Source organism: Schistocerca cancellata, chromosome 8, assembly GCF_023864275.1.
Source record: "Schistocerca cancellata isolate TAMUIC-IGC-003103 chromosome 8, iqSchCanc2.1, whole genome shotgun sequence".
Lineage (NCBI taxonomy): Eukaryota > Metazoa > Arthropoda > Insecta > Orthoptera > Acrididae > Schistocerca > Schistocerca cancellata.
The window spans coordinates 27240571-27261171 of NC_064633.1; the positions used below are offsets into that span (position 1 = coordinate 27240571).

General features: G+C 40.4%; 1 protein-coding gene across 3 annotated transcripts in view; it reads left to right on the plus strand.

The window, feature by feature from the left end:
- The window catches only part of LOC126094677 (Bloom syndrome protein homolog), a 207352-nt gene that overhangs the window by 132430 nt on the left and 54321 nt on the right, over window positions 1-20601 (plus strand). For all 3 annotated transcript variants that reach the window (XM_049909187.1, XM_049909188.1, XM_049909189.1), the window contains one exon: window positions 15137-15332. In XM_049909187.1, the coding sequence (XP_049765144.1) occupies window positions 15137-15332 (196 nt within the window). The remainder of the gene's footprint in view (window positions 1-15136; window positions 15333-20601) is intronic.

Sequence of the window (20601 nt, forward strand, 5' to 3'; positions counted from 1 at the left end):
GGAGAATGGGGTGCCACAGGGCTCAGTTTTGAGCGTCGCTCTCTTCGCCATCGCGATCAATCCAATAATGGATTGCTTCCCAGCTTATGTATCAGGCTCCCTTTTTGTGGACGATTTTACCATCTATTGCAGCGCGCAGTGTACACGTGTCCTGGAGCACTGTCTTCAGCGTTCTCTTGACCGTCTTTACTCCTGGAGTGTCGCTAATGGCTTCCGTTTTTCTACCGAGAAGACGGTCTGTATTAACTTCTGGCGCTACAAAGAGTTTCTCCCACCGTCCTTACGACTCGGTCCCGTTGCTCTCCCAATTGTGGAGACAGCCAAATTTTTAGGCCTTACCTTTGACAGGAAACTTAGCTGGTCTCCACATGTGTCATATTTGGCCGCCCGTTGTACCCGTTCTTTAAATGTCCTCCGTGTTCTCAGTGGTATGTCGTGGGGAGCGGATCGAACCGTCCTACTTCGTCTATATCGGTCGATCGTCCGCTCCAAGCTGGATTATGGGAGCTTCGTATACTCCTCTGCACGGCCATCCATCTTACGCCATCAACATACAACATCGGGGTTTACGACTTGCGATCGGAGCATTTTATACCAGTCCCGTAGAGAGTCTTCATGCTGACGCTGGCGAATTGCCACTCACCTACCGGCGCGATATACTGCTTTGTCGGTATGCCTGTCGGCTACTGTCAATGCCCGACCATCCGTCTTATCGTTCCTTTTTTGACGACTCTCTTGACCATCAATACGGGTTGTATGTCTCTGCCCTGCTACCCCCTGGAGTTTGCTTTCGTCGCCTCCTTCAACACCATAATTTTTCACTCCCTGCAACCTTTCGAGTGGGCGAGAGCCGCACGCCACCTTGGCTCCAGGCTCAGGTCCGCGTTCACCTTGACCTCAGCTCGCTCCCAAAAGAGGTTACCCCTGGTTCGGTCTACCACTCCCGTTTTTTGGAACTTCGTTCGAAGTTCATCAACATGACTTTCATTTATACAGATGGCTCTAAGACCAATGGCGGGGTCGGGTGTTCCTTTATTGTCGGGGCACAAAGTTTCAAATACCGCCTCCATGGCCATTGTTCGGTCTTCACAGCTGAGCTCTTTGCCCTCTACCAGGCTGTTCTTTACATCTGCCGCCACCGACATTCTGCTTATGTCATCTGCTCAGATTCCCTGAGCGCCATCCAGAGCCTCAGTGATCCGTACCCGGTTCACCCTTTCGTACACCGGATCCAACGCTCTCTTCAGCAGCTGGTGGACATCGGTTCTCCGGTTAGCTTTATGTGGGTTCCTGGCCATGTTGGTATCCCTGGGAACGAAGCTGCAGATGCCGCGGCCAAGGCTGCGGTCCTCCAGCCTCGGACAGCTTCTTGTTGTGTCCCTTCGTCCGATTTTAGCAGGGTCATTTGTCGGCGCATCTTACGGCTGTGGCATGCCGATTGGGCTGCACTTACCGACAACAAGCCTCGGGCCTTAAAACCTCTTCCCGTGGCTTGGACGTCCTCCTCACGCCCTTCTCGGCGGGAGGAGGTCGTTTTAGCCCGGTTAAGAATTGGACACTGCCGGTTCAGCCATCGCCATCTGCTGACGGCGCCGTTCTGCCCATGTGGGCACTTGCTGACGGTTAGACACATTTTAATGTCCTGTCCAGATCTTAACACACTGCGCCTCGATCTTAACCTGCCTAATACTTTCGATGCCATTTTAGCGGATGACCCACGAGCAGCTGCTCGTGTTCTTTGTTTTATCAATTTGACAAACCTCGCTAAGGACATTTGATGATGTTGTTTTTTTTTAATCCTATGCCTGTCAGTCTGTCTTTTATCGTGTTTTCCCTTTTAGTTGTTGTTGTCAACTTGTGCCTCGCGGTGCATTCTTAGAGTAGTCAGGGCACTAATGACCAATGAAGTTGTGTGCCCCAAAAAAAAAAAAATAGTGAGTTACGAGATTTGTTAGTGCAACCATCAGGCCTACAACTCCACCTTAATATGTTGCCTCCATCAACTGTGGTGGTGTATTGTAACATCGTGACTAACAAACCATGACCATTTGTGACTATTGATTTTGTCAACAGGCAATTGCCTCTTTACATAAAATGTCACACTCTGGGGTAAGAGAAGTTACCAACATGGTGAAGCTAGCTTCCATCTGGCCGCACATGGACAAAGATTACTCACAATATGTGTGGCAAAGTGTGGCCTGTCAGCGAAATAAAGTTAGCCAGCAAATTAGGTCACCTCGTGGCACATTCTTTCCTCTGAATCATAGATTTGAAAATGTCCACCTAGAACTTGTAGGACCTCTCCCATCACCAGAAGAATACACATACTGCCTTACAGCCATCAATTGTTTTACACCCTACCCCAAGGTGTTCCCGACATTACCTGAAACTGTCGCGAATGCGTTCTTCCAGGGATGGATCACCCATTTCGGTGTGCCTCTACAAATTACAACAGACCAGGGAAGACAATTTGTGTCATATCTTTTCAAAGCACTCACCGTGCTACTGGGTATGAAGCCGATTAGAGCTACAGCTTACCACACAGCAGTGAATGGTTTAATTGAATGCGTGCACCACCAACTGAAAGTGTCACTTTGATGTCATGAGCCACAGCAGTGGACATAGACATTGCCCAAATTCCTCCTGGGTCTCTGTGTGCATCGCTATAAGAAGATCTGAAAGCCATGACTGCAGAACTTGTTTATGGCCATCCGAGATGACTTCATTGACCCATCAGATTTCGTACAAAAGCTGTGTGTACAAATTCAGCAACTACGTCATGTTGCTGCATGGGATCGGCAGACACATTGCCCATTTGTTTTTGATGAACTATGAGAGTGCAATCATGTCTTTGTATGGCATGATGCAGTATGCAAGCCACTGCAGCCACCATATGATGGACCTTGCTGTGTCATCAGTAGGGAAGACAAGACATTCAAGATTGATGTGATGGATACGCCAACCACCAGCATTGTCGACAGGCTCAAACATGCTTTCTGCGCACCCTACATTGGTATGGACTCACCTTCACGCACTACGGACTCTGCAAATGCTGCAGCCGCTCCATCGCCTGATACAGATCAGCTGCAACAGATGTCGGAGGCAACTTCTAATGTGCAGTCAGCAGCCTGTGTAGAACCTGTTGTCACACAGTCCAGACGACACATTCGATTCAACAAAAAATATCGTTGACACTAATGGGAAAATGGTGAAGTTCAGTGTAATGCTCTGTGGAAATAATAAGTATTTTAATGATTATCTTTGGCACAATCACTGACTTATGTTTTCTCTTTGTTTTTGTGTATGTTTGATTCTGTTGTTGAATGTACTATTTAACAGAGTTGTACGAGTTACACTTTAGTTATTATGTTGCAATAAAGCTAATTATCTAGCTCCACAACAATGTACATTATGCAACAAATAGTGTGGAAGTAGGGAGAAGTAGGGAATAAACACATTGAAGATTGTATAAACATTGTATTCATTACTTTGAATCATATCACACTGCACATATCAACCAAGAAAAGCATATGATGAAGTTCAAAAATCAAAGAGTAAATAGCTTTTTCAAAAAGTAAATATTTTTCCCTAATTCATGTAATATTCTTCAAATCAATAAGTATCTTGTACTACACACTTTCCAAAATAGCCTATGTTCTTCCTCGGGGTTCATGTTACCTCTTTTTCCCAATTCCATCAAAATCGGTTCAGTGGGTTAGAATAGTAAATTTATATGTCATGTGTGATGCAGTAGTTTTCATGCATCACAGTATTTATAATGTCAAATATCCTGATCTATGTGTCGTACATAGATATAATTTTATAAGTACATTCAGTGGTATATATGAAAACTGTCGGGAAAATATGTAGCAAATACAATCAGTAGTAAAGAAATAATAAATTAAAATGAACAGAGAAAATGTAACAAGTGTAAAACTTTTTTCCTTTCATCATTATGTGGCGAGTGTAGGCGAGAAAAAGTTTCGTAAAGCTTGTAAATTATGTGTGAAGCGTGTTGTTGAGTCACTAGTGCTCTTGTTCTCAAATAATGGGCGAATAATATCTGGGTATTTGCATGTCATGACCCCTTCCCCACCCCTGTGATAGGTAGGTGGTTCTTACCCCCACAGTGATGCTTTCCAGACTGAGTGAGATGAGTACTAGGTTTACTTGAAATTGGCACAGTGATTTTGGAGAGAGTGTGGAACACATGTACATACATACGTAGACAAATACATTTTTATAATATGTATGTGTGTCTTTTTTCCTGTGATCCAATTTTGATGAATTAAAGCGTACAAGGTGCCCCGAACTATGTGCAAGTTACTCGCAAAAACCTCTTGAAAACTCATGTATTACTTTTGGAAATTAACAGTATAGTGAAAAGATAGACCGCTACTCACCACAAAAATGATACATTGAGTTGCAAATAGGCACAATATTGTGCCTGTCTGCAGCTCAATGTATCACCTTTATAATGAGTAGCAGTCTGTCTTTTCCATATGTTTTGGTGTTCCACCATGGAGTTTTTGTTGTGTAATTTAGTTGTGGAGATTAGTGTGTTTAAAAGACAAACAGACAGGTGCGATGGTTTTATAGATTTATTGTTAGTGTAGAGGGTGTTTGGGAATGTTCTTTAAATTCATTAACTCATTTGTATTACTTTGCTGGTTTTCTTGTTTATTATTATTATTATTATTATTATTATTCTCAAAGCTCCCTAAGTGGAAGATGCTAAGTAAAGATGGTTCGTTTTCCATTCTTCTTGTTCTTTTTATTTTCCCACCAGTTTTTCATTGTTTGCAAGAATTTAGCTCTTCTTTCTTCACTCCATTTTGTTCCAGTTCTTTGGGCTTTTGTCTCTGGTTTAACCAACCATTTCTCTACTTTGATTCTAAAATTGTTCCTTACATCTGTTTCTTCTTTGGTTATTGTTATTATTATTTTATTGGAGTTAAAACATAAGGAAGGAAGATTAGGTTTTAACATCCCATTAACCACCAGGCAGTGAGAGACAGAGCACAAGCTTGAATTGAAGGAGGACATTAGCTATATTTGTTTTCAAACAAACCTTCCTGGCATTTGCCTGAAACACTGTAGGGAAGCTATGGAGAACTTGAATCAGAATAGTTGGAAGGAGATTTGAACTGGTAGCATCAGCGGGAGTCCAGTGTCAACAACCACTGTGCCACCTCTTCGGGTGAGTTGAAAGAGCTAACTAAACAGTAGAAATGCGTCTTGGCAAAGAAAGAGAGAGTGCAAATGTTTCTACAGGGTGTATACGACCCCGTACAACCGGGAGATCTGGGAAAAAATGGGGAATTTTTCGTTGTTTTAGTTTTCAGTTACATTTTTGTAATTTTGACTGGTAAGAATCGATACTCTAACAAAGGATATTACTGTATCCTGCTACTGCAGATTTATATTGCGGCAATGAAACGTGAACGAGAAAAAATATGAAAATAAAACATAAAATACAAAGTTGTACCTTCTCCCCCTTCTGGCTACAGAAATATGGCTGTTTGCTGTGTAAGCAATCGTAGCAAGCAGCTAGATGCAAGTGGGAAAAATTTTACTGCCGCGTCCAAGCTGCCAGATTCACGCATGCGCAGCAGGCCAAGTTCTATGAGGGAGGGAGGGGGGGGGGGGGGCAAACCGAGGTCTCTGACCCAGGTGACAATTGCGGATGGGGGGGGGGGGTAAATTCATATTCTTGAGGAGAGAAAAAAAAAACCTTGTTTCACAAAATGCCTAGCATCCAGCGCACATTGGTCTATGGATTACTCATATGATTTTGAAACACATTCCTGTTGGTTTTTGAACACACTCTGTAAGTTGATTTCTGAATGAATCATAAGTTGATTTTGAATGTGTGCATAGTGTACGTGATGTCTGTCAGGGGAATCCTTGTTAAATCTAGAAATAAACTTTCCTGCAGGCAAAAGGGGACCGAGCTATACGAGCTGAGCAGAGTAAAGCCGAATGAGTGAATGCCAATCACTGTCTTATTATGTTGTTGATTGGGTTTGCGAATGATCAGTGTTGTTATAATTACTAGGGAACTCAAGAATCAGACTACAAGAGTGGAAATAAACGACTAACAGGAATAACAGGTAAGAAAGATTATGTATTATCTTCTCGGTGTATCCAAGAAAATGAAATTTTGTCAGAAAATTTTTGGCCAGATCGCTTCACTAGTAAGGGCCAGTTGTACAGCCCCGTCTAGCAGCTGCTTTAGTTCTATTCTGGAAGTAGCGCGGAAAATGGTTTGTACAAACAGAACAACTCCTAACTGGGATAACTAAACCAGTGTTTCTGGCAGGGTTAGTGAAGTTAACGGTGAATAAGTTTTGACAAAGGCAGGAATAGTTCCAGAATTAGTAATGACAAGATTGTTTGTTACAACGAGGAAGAAGAAACGGGGACATCACACAGATTAGGGAAGAATATGACAATTCCAAATACATATAAAAATCTCGTACTACTACTTTTCGATCTCATGCTCGAGAAACTGGAGCATATGAATGAAATGTGAAACTATTTTCTAACATAAAGCTTTTTGCTTGTAGTAGGCCTAATAAGCATTTTATGTCGGTCTTTTTTGAATTATATTCTGTCGTGTTATAAAAATGACCATTTGTGCCAAAACAGTCTCGTTTATTTGGTGTGTGTTACAATTTCTGCAATGTTAGAAAGGCCTATTTTGTTTTATCTAGCAGACAGTGGCAAAATAGATGTAATCAGATTGAGAAACCACACCAGTCTTGGGTACTATTTGTATTAACAGTTTACACAGTATTAGACAACGATATTTCAATTTTTTATGTAGCAAAAGTTTGACAAACTTTGATGAGGTAATAGATTCTTTTCCAGAAAGGGAAGCATGCCATGTAAAGCTGTAGCAAGATTAGAGAGAATATAATGCTAGGAGCTAAGGATTGTAGAAAAGTGTACTGTCTTGTTTGTCTCTTGTCTTCACTGGTTTTATTTATCCTATATTTAATTTTGTGTCACCCAAAACAGAAAGTGATTAGCTAACAGGCAGGAAAGAGTGCAAATTTTCTGAAGAGTTCTTGTTCTCCCGATTACAAATAATCACATCCAGTATCAAATGCGAGGTGTTTTTTCAAAATAGGGGCAGGACGTCAAACCGGACGACTGGAAGCAGGAGAGGCACCACAGGACATTTTAATTTCCACTGTCCTGAATATAGTTTGATGTCATCCAGTACAAGATATACACATTTCAATTCCATGGAGCAAAATACAGTGACGTGCGATAGAAGAATGCTGTGTGAAGAGGGGTGGCACTGCACTCTGGCACACTTAAGACCAAATAACATGTCTTACATTTCCTTGAACGTATATGTTTTATGTATCAGACTCTTCAGAAAGATGAGCGCTAGAAAAGGAACATATTTTTGAAAATTCGATTTTTTAAAATTTTTGACATCGTATGTCAAATGCTCTAGGGAGAGGGTGGGGGGGTGGGGGGGGGGGGGGGGGAGCGCCACTATCTTAGTATTGCCCTGGTTCGGAAATATCGTAGCTCCAGGTCTGACGCGCTGAGCACTCCGAGTTATAGTGGGGAAGTGAGTAGTCTCCACATGACCTGTGTTTACATTTAGTGATTTTGCTGTTTTCTCTTCGTTTACTGTTCTCACGTCAAATGAAAACAAAACGGATTTCTGTGGCCAGGAGCTATCAAGTGAATTAAAATAAATTCACATAATTACGGAAGGCTAATATATGTTATTAGTTTCAGATTTTATTTTATTTCCACTTTTCTGACAGTCACGCATTAATCGCCTTGTAGAAGAATTCAGATATTTTTGTCAGTTTGCTAAAGAAATTTGGTTTTTATTAACCTTTTATGCTGAGGCAGTCAATGTGTTTGAAACCAAGTGTTTAGTTCCACACTATTGGCTAATTTCAACTGCTCGCTGCATTTCAAGTGCACGTTTTCATCTTCTAGCACATATGGCATTATGCCATAATGAAGAATCAAAAATGAGTTAATACAGTACTGGTACTCCAAGAAAATTTACATTCCAAAACCCACACTGAAAAGCTTAATATCAGCCCAAGGACTACATTATTGGGAATCTGGATACACGAATGTGCTCTTTAAGTATACACTTTAAATGTGCCATTTTAGTATGGTTCGCAAAATTCCGATGCTCTTGGAGTATCCTCTGATGTCTTTTTTATTTTATGACATAATGTAAGATCTTTAAAGTTTTACACATACGAACATGCGAGCTTCCTGCGTCCTAGTAGCTGCCAAAGCGTGGTGGTGCCTGTTATCTGGCGCTCTCTGACAACTACTGAAACGAACCTATTTCTAATGGGTTGCAGGAAAATATTGTGAATGGTGGTTTGAAAAGTGTTACTTTTAAAGTAAATTTCCTTTTCTGCAAGTGGAACTTTGTGCGAGAATGTACGATGAATTTCTTAAATCACAGAGCGTTTGATGACGAGCCATTTCGAGCCCAGAAGATTAGACATTCATGTTGTTATTATGAGCAAATTGATGTAGTGCTACGGGAAGCTCTCTCTCCTCTGCAGTAGCTAATTTATTTGTGGAAAACTTTGAGGACAAGTCACTGGACTTGGCTAAAAATTTTACTGGCACATTTGTTTGATATATCTTAAAGTGTAACACGTGCAAAAAAGATCAACATTATATGTGAAAGCTTAGCTTCTCTTGCAGCTTATTAACCTTAGAGACACAATATTATATGTGAAAGCTTTGCTTTTCTTGTAGCAACACTATGTATATTAATTTAAAACATTAACTTTTCCTGTTTGTGCATCCACGCTACTTATCAGTGATTTGCTATTAGATGACTGGTCTGAATAACCGCTGTCGTCGGCTGGCAGGATCACGTGACATGAGCTATGACTGGCTTTACAAAAGGCATCGCAATCTCGATTGCAATGGTTCGGAAAGTAACATGCGGTGTTTGGTGGAATTCGAATTTATACTTTCGTAATACGAAAATATGTAGCATACGTGTTGCTGCTCATCAAAAATCTTTCCAAAAGGGGTCTTCTTCCTTGAGTTTCGTATTTGTAAAGTGCCTGGAAATTCTACGTCCGTGTATAAAAACATAACCATTCAAAGGATTGATACGTTTTACAGTTCTGAGGGAAAATATACTGTCACTTTATAACACAGAAAAAGTGTGTTTCATCCGGGAGAAAGTGTATTTTTAACTGGGAAATCCAGGAAAAATCCGGGAATTTTTTTCCTTGTCCGCGTATACACCCTGTTCTACATTTGGCTCCCTTCAGCAGGCTGACATCATTAAAGATGTAGCCATTAACACACAACCTTTGAACTTACAACAGACAGAAATATGTTGCAAAGATTCATCTCTATTAACGTCAGAAGTAATGCAGAATTAAACTATAAATTTCCTCACTTCCTTCTCTCAGATAGTTTCAAATGAATGTTAATTGCAACCAGAGGGAGTTTTGCTTATTGCTTTCATGATATGAAGAGGACTTTGTCTAATGGTGCTACTGTGCTGAAGAAATAAAAAATCAGGTAATAAGTTCATGATCAATTTATGACTGCCACCTTATAATTTTTTGTGGTTAATTGGTCTCTCTCTCTCTCTCTCTCTCTCTCTCTCTCTCTCTCTCTCTCTCTCTCAAGTGTCCGAGTGTCCGGACCTGATGATGCTCAGTCCCAGTTTCAGCTCTGCACAGCCATCACATGATTTTTGAGAGTGCCATTGATGAAGTGTTTTTGTTGTGTTACGAAAATGAAACAGTAGAATTTAGAGCAACATTATGCCATCAAGTTTTGTGTTAACTTGAGGAAACCATGAGTGTGACATTTAAAAAGTTGAAACAGGCCTATGGGGAACATTCTTACTAAGAGAACAAGTTTTTTGCTGGTGCAAATAATTTTGGGAACGACAAGAACACATTGTAGATGAACCTTGCTAAGGGAGACCTTCAACTTCAAAAACCAATGAAAAAATCAAATGTGAGTATGCTCTTGTGATATCAATCTTATGTTTAACAATAAGGATTATGAGTGACTTGTTAAATACTTTCACCATACATCAAATTTTGACTGAAGTTTTGCACATGAGGAAAGATTGTGCCAAAATGATGCCAAAAAACCTCAGAGGACTGTCGAAGAAAAGTGTGCATTGATCTTATTGAGAGGATGGCAAATGACCACAAATGGTTCAGCTGTGTGATCACAGGTGATGAATTGTGGATTTTTGAGTACGATCCTGAGGTGAAGCGGTACAGTGAGACATCTCCTTGATTGAAAAAACCTCAAACGAGCAAACCAAAGATCAAAACAACAATGATTTGCTTTTTTGACAGTAGGGGTGTCGTGTATAAAGAATTTGTGCTTCCAGTATGAACTATCAACCAAAGGCTTAACAAAGAGGTCCTTGAAAGGCTCAAGAAAAGGGTGAATTAAATGAGACAGGACATTGCGGAGAAGTGGATGCTGCATTCTGACAATTACCCATGTCACATAGCCACCACTCCCGTCATGAAATTTTTTTGACCTCGAAAGGCAGTACTGTTGTTCCAAAACACCTCTTCCCCCCTGCATTCGCCTGGCCTGAGTCCTTTCAATTTTTTTCCTTTCCTGAAAAAGTCTTAAAAGGATGTAATTTTTGGACTCTGGAAAAATTTCAAAAGAATGTGACCGACATGTTAAGGCCATACCGGCTGAGGCCATTCAGCGCTACTGTGGGAACAACAACTCTGCCGTTTAGCTGCTGAAGGGAACTGTTTTGAAGGGGACAGTATCGTTGATTGAAAAAAATAAAAACTTTGGGAGATAGTCAGTATCATTACTTTTTTCACACATCTCATATGTCTGAACAACATGACTCATTTTACTGGACTTAGTGTCATTCTAGAGGGAAACTTAACCTCTGTGTGAAGAGTGTGGAAAATGTGTTGGATTCCTATTTATGCACCAACACCCCTGGTAAATGAGGAAGCTGTAATTGACAGATTCTCAACTTGTTAATGGTGGTAGAACTCTGTAGCAATGGAATGAATTGCTTGAAGAAATACAGCAACCACCCAGTTTTTGTGTAGCTTTGCTTATTTTGAGCTTCAGCTCATCTTCAATTGGCCTGACACATTTATATTTTGTGAGTGTATCTTTCGTATCTTTTGAATTTGGAACGCTACAGCTGCCTCTTGTTCTGTAATTTGTGACACCTTTTCCTGCCTTTAGATGCATAGCACAAACTCTGTTAGGTTCACTGATGTACTGAATGCAATATGGTGTTAACCATGTGGCCAACATAGTGAATGGTGTGCTGCATTCAGCACATCAGCAAACTTAAAAGTGTTTGTGTTATACTTATTTTAGTTTTCCCATCTACACGTGTCGATATGAATGTTGATGATCTACCTTAGGTTTTGCAGCACAGTAGGGCTGGAAGTTGTCATGATGGTACGCATGAAATGTTGTATGGAGAGAACTCCTGACCAAGGTGTTTACTTACTGGTGGTGATACGCTGGACCTCAGGCTTGTAAGTTTCTTGCAGCTCCCAGCTCGCCTGCTCACCGCCTTGTTGCCCATCCACCTCTTGACCGCCTTTTTTCCCACCGTCCCCGGGCTACGTTGCCATTTGGGATCCGTGTGCAACGTGCGCTAGAGTTGCTCGGTGTGGGGTCTGTACAACCCCAAATCCAGGGTTTTAACCGCCTGCCACCCTGGTTACTGAAGAGGCCCGGAGTGATTTTAGATTTATTGCAGTACAAGAGGGATTGCACTCCTGCCACCGTTTTTAATGCAGCATTTTCTGCTATTTTATCTGAGCACCATGACTATGTAGCTGTTTTTACGGATGGGTCGAAACAAGGGGATTCCGTTGGTTGCTCAGTTGTTTTTCCGGATCGTGTCCTCAAGGTCCGACTGCCTCAGACTTTTACTGTCTTTGATGCAGAATTGTCTGCGATCTTGTGGGCGCTGGAGCAGATGAAACATTCTTCCTCTCCTAAATTTCTTGTCTGTTCCGATTCACTCAGTGCCCTTCACTCATTGCACCATTTGTATCCGGCAAATAAAGTAGTCCAGACCATCCAGGATGCCCTCCTCCGACTACAGCGACTGGGGAAGGTTGTAGCTTTCTGCTGGGTTCCGGGGCATGTTGGCATTGCTGGGAATGAAAGGGCAGATCGCGCAGCCAAGGAGACGTGTCTCGATCCACACGTGTTTCAGTGTGCTATCCGCTTGCACGCACTCACCTCGCTGTTGAGCTCACGAGTCATGTGTCGGTGGGAGGATGAGTGGCTGGAAGTGACTGACAATAAGCTCCGTCTAGTCAAGCCCACAACGCGTGTGTGGTGTACTTCCTTTCAGCCCCATCGACGGGACGAGGTTCTCCTCACTCGGCTTTGAATAGGCCACAGCCCTATGACGCATGGCTTCCTGCTCCGGCGAGAAGACCCTCCAATGTGTGGTGCTTGCGGCGTCCAGGTCACTGTGCGCCACGTTTTATTGGATTGCGTTTTATTTTCTGACCAGCGGGCCGCGGCTGACTTGCCAGCGGACCTGCCAACTCTTTTAGGCAACACTCGGACGAATGTGGTTAAAGTTTTAAAGTTCTGTGCCATGTCAAATGTTTTTACAAAGATTTTAGGGAGAGGATTTTAATTTGCTCACTGTGTGACAAGCTCGCCCATATTTTATGTAAGCAGCCAGCCAGTGACAATTTCAGTGGCATTCTTGTTGCTATGTTTTCCCTTTCCTTCGGTTTTACTTTCTTAAATAGCATTTTCTTTCTTTTCCTGCTTTCTTTGCGTATGTGCTTCAGTTTTCTTCGGTATGTCCACATTCTTTCCTTTTAATGTGTGTCAGGGCGTAGATGACCTCGATGTTGAGTGCCCATAAACCCCAACACACACACACACACACACACACACACACACATACGCTGGACCTGTCAGTTCTTACGCTGACATTGACCAACTCAGGCTTGGCCTTTACATCATGTTGTGCAGTCATTCATGTGGCCCACATGTTGTACTTTTCTCTGTCTGTGTCTCTATGCAGCGTTTGGACACTCTGCTTCCCTTTAGATTGACTTGTGCTTTGAGTTTGTTTTCCTCTTCCAGGGTCCCACTCCCCAGTTTCCATAATAGAGCCACCACCAGCTTGAGTAGTTATATTTGTGCTGACAGGACAGTTTGGCATTGTTATCATACCTGTGCAGATGCAAAACGTATAAAAGCAGAGAAGGGTGCCACAAGTTAGAGAACCACAGGCAGCTGCTGCATTCCAAATTTAGGAGATAAAAATGATATATTATGCCATCTGAAGATGGGTGAATGCCTGAAATATGTCTTGGCATAAATAAAGTTTTCTCTCTTCAAGTAATTCTCAACTTGGCTGATTTTAGTGCTCACTAAGAACATATTCACTCCCATAAACGTTGTAGATCAAATTTGGTGTAAGTCTTTTGTATGCATTCGTGGACATAAGGTAGTTGTACTATTGCCTCTGCAGTTCTGCTTAAAATATTTTCAGATCAATTAGGTCCACTGACACTGAGTTATATTTCAAGTGTTAGCACATAGAAGCTGAGTGACGTGGTACAGGGTTTAGCCACTGTTTGGCAGGAGTATCATTCAAGTCCCCATCCAGGCATACAGCCTTACATTTTCCATAGCTTCACAAAATCAGTTACTGTGAATGCTGGGATGATTCCTGCCCCTATCCTTGCCCTTCCTGCCCTTGTTCTCCATGTCTAATCACTTTGTTGCAAATTGTTATCTTCCTTTCTTTTTAATACTTGGACAATATGTCAGTTAGCATTTAATAATAAATTGTTGTTAGAACACACAAAAAATAAAAGTTGACAAGTACAAATTATGATGTTTGGTTGTGTGAAAGTGGCTGTGCCACATGATTGCAATATGGGTTGTGGATTGAGTTGCACTTGAAAGCAAATACTGGACACAGAAAAAACTTGAACATCACTTGATAGTTGCCAGAGAGATCTTGATTCCTTGACTAAAAGTAAGGCTGTTGGAAAACGATCTGACTGACAGTGTAAGCAGCAGTCTGTGGCTTTTTGCTGATGATGCTAGGGTGTATGGGAAGGTGGCATTATTTTGTGACTGTAGGGAGATGAAAGATGACTTGCACAGGATTTCAGATGACTTGGACAGGATTTCTAGTTGGTGTGATGAATGAGTACTTGTTCAAAATGTGAGAAAATACAAGTTAATGCAGACGAGTAAGAAAAAAATCCTGTAATGGTCGAATACAGCATTAATAGTGCGTGGCTTAACACAGTTAGGTCGAGTTAATATCTAGATGTAACATTGTAAATCAATATTAAATGGAAGGAGCACTAAAGGACAATGGTCTGCTTCAGTTTATTGGGAGAACTTTAGGAGAACATGGGTCATCTATAAAGGAGACCACGTACAGAATGCTAGGACAACCCATTTTAAGTACAGCTTGTGTGTTTGGAATCCCACCAGGTCAAATTAAAGGAAATCATTGAGGCAGTTCAGAGGCATACTACCAGATTTGTTACTGTTAGTTTTATTATTGAGATGCTTTGTGAACTCAAATGTGACTTCTTGGAGGGAAGATTACTCTGTTTTCGTGAAACGCTATTCAGAAAATTTAGAGAACCGTCATTTGAAGTGGGCGGTTGAATGATCGTTACTGCCCCCATGTGCATTTTGTCTAAGGACTGTGAAGATAAGATAATAGAAATTAAGGCTGATACTCAGTCATATGGACAGTTGTTCTTCTCTTGTGTTTGTGTTGGAACAGAAAGGGAATAACTAGTAATGGTTCAAAGTAGCCTCTGCCATGTACCTTTTTATGTATGTATGCAGATTTAAATGTACATTCTGCCAGAATGTGGAATACCATATATGTAGGAACAACATGTGCAATAGTTATTATTACTGACAGTTGACAAAAAAATTATCTCTTGAGAATGTTTGTAAAACACACACCCAAACACACAATTAGTACTTTTTGAAGTGCTGAACATGTCACACAACATGCATATTTTGCTTACTAATATCTGAGAACTGTTCATGTATATTGTGAAGAAATCAAATTTTACTAAAAATCATGTATTGAATGTGCTTATGGTACACTTTCCAGGTCATATGTGCCACTATTGCTTTTGGAATGGGCATTGATAAACCTGATGTGAGATTTGTTGTCCATTACTCACTGCCTAAATCTATAGAGGGTTACTACCAGGAGTCAGGAAGAGCGGGTCGTGATGGCGAGCTCTCAGAATGTATACTATTCTATTCATTTGCAGACAAAAATAGAATAGCCAAAATGATAGACTGTAAGTAAATTTTTGGATGAAACTTCCACTCTCATATTATTACCTTTTGTTGTTGTTGTGTTTTTCTCAGTTGTTGTATCTTTTTATTTTTAATAATTTTCAGTTGAACAAATATAAATAAAAAAGCTAACTTTACAGATACGAGTGATATAAATAATAAGAAACAAAATTTCTGTGTGCTACATTAAATGGAAATTGTCATGAAATCAACACAAACGCTTACACACAACAATCATGGCTCCGGCCTTTATAACACTAGAAATTCCTTCTAGAAAAAGAAAAGAACTGGGAAGAAAGCAAGAAAAATTGGAAGACTGTTGTGCCCAAATCAAAATGAATTCCTGCACAAATTATTTCAATTTCTGGCTCCCTAGTGTCTAATAATATTTCTTGTTTGATCTTGTGCAGAATAGTATCATAGATAAGAAAGGGAAAAAATGTAGAGGTAGATGTAAGGAAAGTTAACATTGTGCCTACTACATGTGAAGAACGTCAGTCATCATTTACCCATTAGGAATTAAATGTGGAGGACGTGTAGTTCAAATTGAAACATATTGTAGGATACATGACACACAAGTAGCTTACATATAAATAGCCAAGGTTAGAAAGACTCCATTGTGGTTCAATAACAGTAATAGGAAGTGGATCTGCTTTGCAGGTAACCAAAAAATCTCAAAACACCCAGATTGGATTTAAAAAGAAAAATAGACTTGTGAAAGATGTATTCTGTAAGTTTGAAATCGAGTTTGTCTAAATAATTAGCCATAAAACCTAGGGAGTTATGGCTATCAGTTAACATAACTGTTCAAAATCTTCAGCAATGTCATAGATTGACCACACATGTATTGAAGTTCACGATGACAAAATAAGGCATGGATTCTAAATCCTGTTTCCTGAAATTAGATAATGTAATATCGTCATATGAGTGACAACATGACAAATAATTGAGTGGACAGTTAACAATCAAAGCCAGTCGATAGCCACTAAATTTGTTGGGGGATTCTGTATCAGTTATGCAATGGAACTGCCTCTTCTTCTGGCAGTTGTTTACCATAGCAAGGACACAAGTCCTTCCAATTTTTGGAAGAAATTACAGGCTGATGCTCTTATTGAGAGAATATTCTATGTCTGAACCATCAACTTGGGGTAAATGCTTATAGAAGCTCCAGCTGTTTACAATAGATATGGTCAGGCAAGTACCAACTACATGCATGAATTTTGAAATATATTACAAAGAAAGGTGGGAATTTCAGGAGATGGGACCTGGATAAACTGAAAGGACCAGAGGTTGTACAGAGTTTCAGGGAGAGCATAAGGGAACAATTGATAGGAATGGGGGAAAGAAATACAGTAGAAGAAGAATGGGTAGCTTTGAGGAATGAAATAGTGAAGGCAGCAGAGGATCAAGTAGGTAGAAAGACGAGGGCTAGTAGAAATCCTTGGGTAACAGAAGAGATATTGAATTTAATTGATGAAAGGAGAAAATACAAAAATGTAGTAAGTGAAGCAGGCAAAAAGGAATACAAATGTCTCAGAAATGATATCGACAGGAAGTGCAAAATGGCTAAGCAGGAATGGCTAGAGGACAAATGTAAGGATGTAGAGGCTTATCTCACGAGGGGTAAGATAGATACTGCCTACAGGAAAATTAAAGAGACCTTTGGAGAAAAGAGAACCACTCAGAGCTCAGATGGAAACCCAGTTCTAAGCAAAGAGGGGAAAGCAGAAAGGTGGAAGGAGTATATACAGCGGCGATGTTCTTGAGGACAATATTATGGAAATGGAAGAGGAGGTAGATGACGATGAAATGGGAGATATGATACTGCGTGACGAGTTTGACAGGGCCCTGAAAGACCTAAGTCGAAACAAGGCCCCGGGAGTAGACAACATTCCATTAGAACTACTGACAGCCTTGGGAGAGCCAGTCCTGACAAAACTCTTACCACCTGGTGAGCAAGATGTATGAGACGGGCGAAATTCCCTCAGACTTCAAGAAGAATATAATAATTCACATCCCAAAGAAAGCAGGTGTTGACAGATGTGAAAATTACCGAACTATCAGTTTAATAAGTCACTGCTGCAAAATACTAACGCGAATTCTTTACAGACTGGTAGAAGCCGACCTCAGGGAAGATCACTTTGGATTCCGTAGAAATGTTGGAACATGTGAGGCAATACTGACCCTATGACTTACCTTAGAAGAAAGATTAAGGAAAGGCAAACCTACATTTCTAGCATTTTTAGACTCCGAGAAAGCTTTTGGCAATGTTGACTGGAATACTCTTTCAAATTCTGAAGGTGGCAGGGGTAAAATACAGGGAGCGAAAGGCTATTTACAATTTGTACAGAAATCAATGGCAGTTATAAGAGTCGAGGAGCATGAAAGGGAAGCAGTGGTTGGGAAGGAAGTGAGACAGGGTTGTAGCCTATCCCCAATGCTATTCAATCTGTATATTGAGCAAGCAGTAAAGGAAACAAAAGAAAAGTTCGGAGTAGGTATTAAAATCCATAGAGAAGAAATAAAAACTTTGAGGTTTGCTGATGACATTGTAATTCTGTCAGAGACAGCAAAGGACTTGGAAGAGCAGTTGAATGGAATGGACAGTGTCTTGAAAGGAGGGTATAAGATGAACATCAACAAAAACAAAACGAGGATAATGGAATGTAGTCGAATTAATTCGGGTGATGCTGAGGGAATTAGATTAGGAAATGAGACACTTAACGTAGTAAAGGAGTTTTGCTATTTGGGGAGCAAAATAACTGATGATAGTCGAAGTAGAGAGGATATAAAATGTAGACTGTCAATGGCAAGGAAAGCATTTCTGAAGAAGAGAAATTTGTTAACATCGAGTATTGATTTAAGTGTCAGGAAGTCATTTCTGAAAGTATTTGTATGGAGTGTAGCCATGTATGGAAGTGAAACATGGACGATAAATAGTTTAGACAAGAAGAGAATAGAAGCTTTTGAAATGTGGTGCTACAGAAGAATGCTGAAGATAAGTTGGGTAGATCACATAACTAATTATGAGGTATTGAATAGAATTGGGGAGAAGAGAAGTTTGTGGCACAACTTGACTAGAAGAAGGGATCAGTTGGTAGGACATGTTCTGAGGCATCAAGGGATCACCAATCTGGTACTGGAAGGCAGCGTGGAGGGTAAAAATCATAGAGGGAGACCAAGAGATGAATACACTAAGCAGATTCAGAAGGATGTAGGCTGCAGTAGGTACTGGGAGATGAAGCAGCTTGCACAGGATAGAGTAGCATGGAGAGCTGCATCAAACCAGTCTCAGGAATGAAGACCACAACAACAACAACATTACAAAGAAAAGAATGAGTGAATAAACAAGTAACTATGCTAAATAAAATAATGGTAACCTAACGGAAACAAACACAAATTTAGTCAATACAGTCACAAAGTTAAGTTTGAGTACCATATATTGTTCAGTCAAAACACAAAAAATATGATGTCCTTACATCCATTAATTAAACGCATATGGGTATCCACATAAAAGTTCATAAACTGATTGCACGAATAGTGAATAATCGTTGGCTGATTCCCCAAGTAAATAAGCTGTCATGAAAGCAGAACCAAGATCCATGTCCTGACTATTCATTAATACTCAAGTTCGTCAGTGATACTGCTTCACTCGCTGCAAAAGTACATCACAAAATATGACTCTTGCAAAGTTAGTGTTCCAGTTGTGAAAACTTACAGCACTTGAAAGCAACATGAAAAAGTATTAAAGCCCAGTGAGTTGCTCAGATTCTACTACTTATAAAACTTTCAAGTGTTGGAACTATGTGACTGGCTTGCCACTGGAAAATATAAGTTCCACTCCTGCCAAAAGCTAAACAGATTCACCACACCACACCAGCCCATGATACAAGACCACATGAAAAGTCCAGGAGGCACAGCTTCTGTTTCAAACCTTAGGAATCCATACCACACTTTTCGTAAAGGGCAACCATACTTGGGGCAAGGGGGGGGGGGGTGAACATCCCCCCCTCTCTCCTTCCACCTCCCCCCCCCCTCTTCCGCAGCTCTCACGGAAAGGAAAAAAATATAGTGAATTCAGGTGTTTTTCTTTCAAGGAAGTGATTTAAATGTTGGTACTGTACAGGTTTTTGACAGGGTTGGAACAGTAGCTTTATTTATGGCCACTTACAAGTCACCGTTCTTCTTACAAAATATTAAAAATACCTCAAACCCCAGGTCTAGCCCCCCACCTGCACCCCACCTACAGACTACCATATGGGCACCCTTGCTATTTATGTTCACATCTTCTCACAATATTATGCTGAAGTGGCCATAACTTAAATTGCATTGTTTTTGTTAATAGTAAATGTATTGAAAGGAGCAGCTCCCCATGCTGGTCATTTTCCAAACTTTTGAAACATTCTCGCATGCGTATGATGCTAAATATTAATAAAAACATGATGTGCCATTGTGTACAACTGTTGAAATAATATGTTTTTATATACACAAATATGGTATATCAAATCAGAGCATAACTTACTACTCATTTACATGGTGCTCTTGATTTTTACATAGCACTCACCAAATTTGAATTATGGTTGATTTAATGGGAGGTATGTCTCAGATTACATAATGCTGAATTTGATGCAGAAATAGCTTACATACCTAAACAGAAATACATTTATGAAAAGAGTAAGGTTACAGGGTGACATTTGCTGATGTCATGATTCATGTAATTATTGAAGTTAATTTTATTGAGCAGTTTTAACCAAAGTGTTTCTCTGTATCCATTCAAGTTGCAGCCAGTCTGTGTCATTATTTGTTCACCGTGCAGTTCAGCTGTAGTATGACATATTGTTTATGATTATAGCAGTTTTGATTTACCAGTAGCATTGCTTATAACACTAAATCTCAGTAATTAAAAACTAGAGTTTGCGCAGCATCATGCAACGCTGCATCGAACTTGTGATGTTGGGATGCATGATTTGATATCCTCATTTATTTTCTAGATCCATTGCATTCAGTTTTAGTATTTTTCTCTGTAATATTTGCAGGTAATATTTAATTTTTGGAAAGTAACGCCTTTTCATTGAGCATGTGCCCATCACTGACTCAAAGAACAGAACCCTTTCAGGGATTTTCCAGTAGTTACCTGCAGTAACCTGCCTTTGTACTCATTACCCTTCTTTGGTCAACTCACGAAACTCCATGTCGCTGCATGAGGGTATGGCCAGAATCACTACTTAGACTGAATCTGCTGTCATCTGAAAAGAGCGCATGACGCCATAC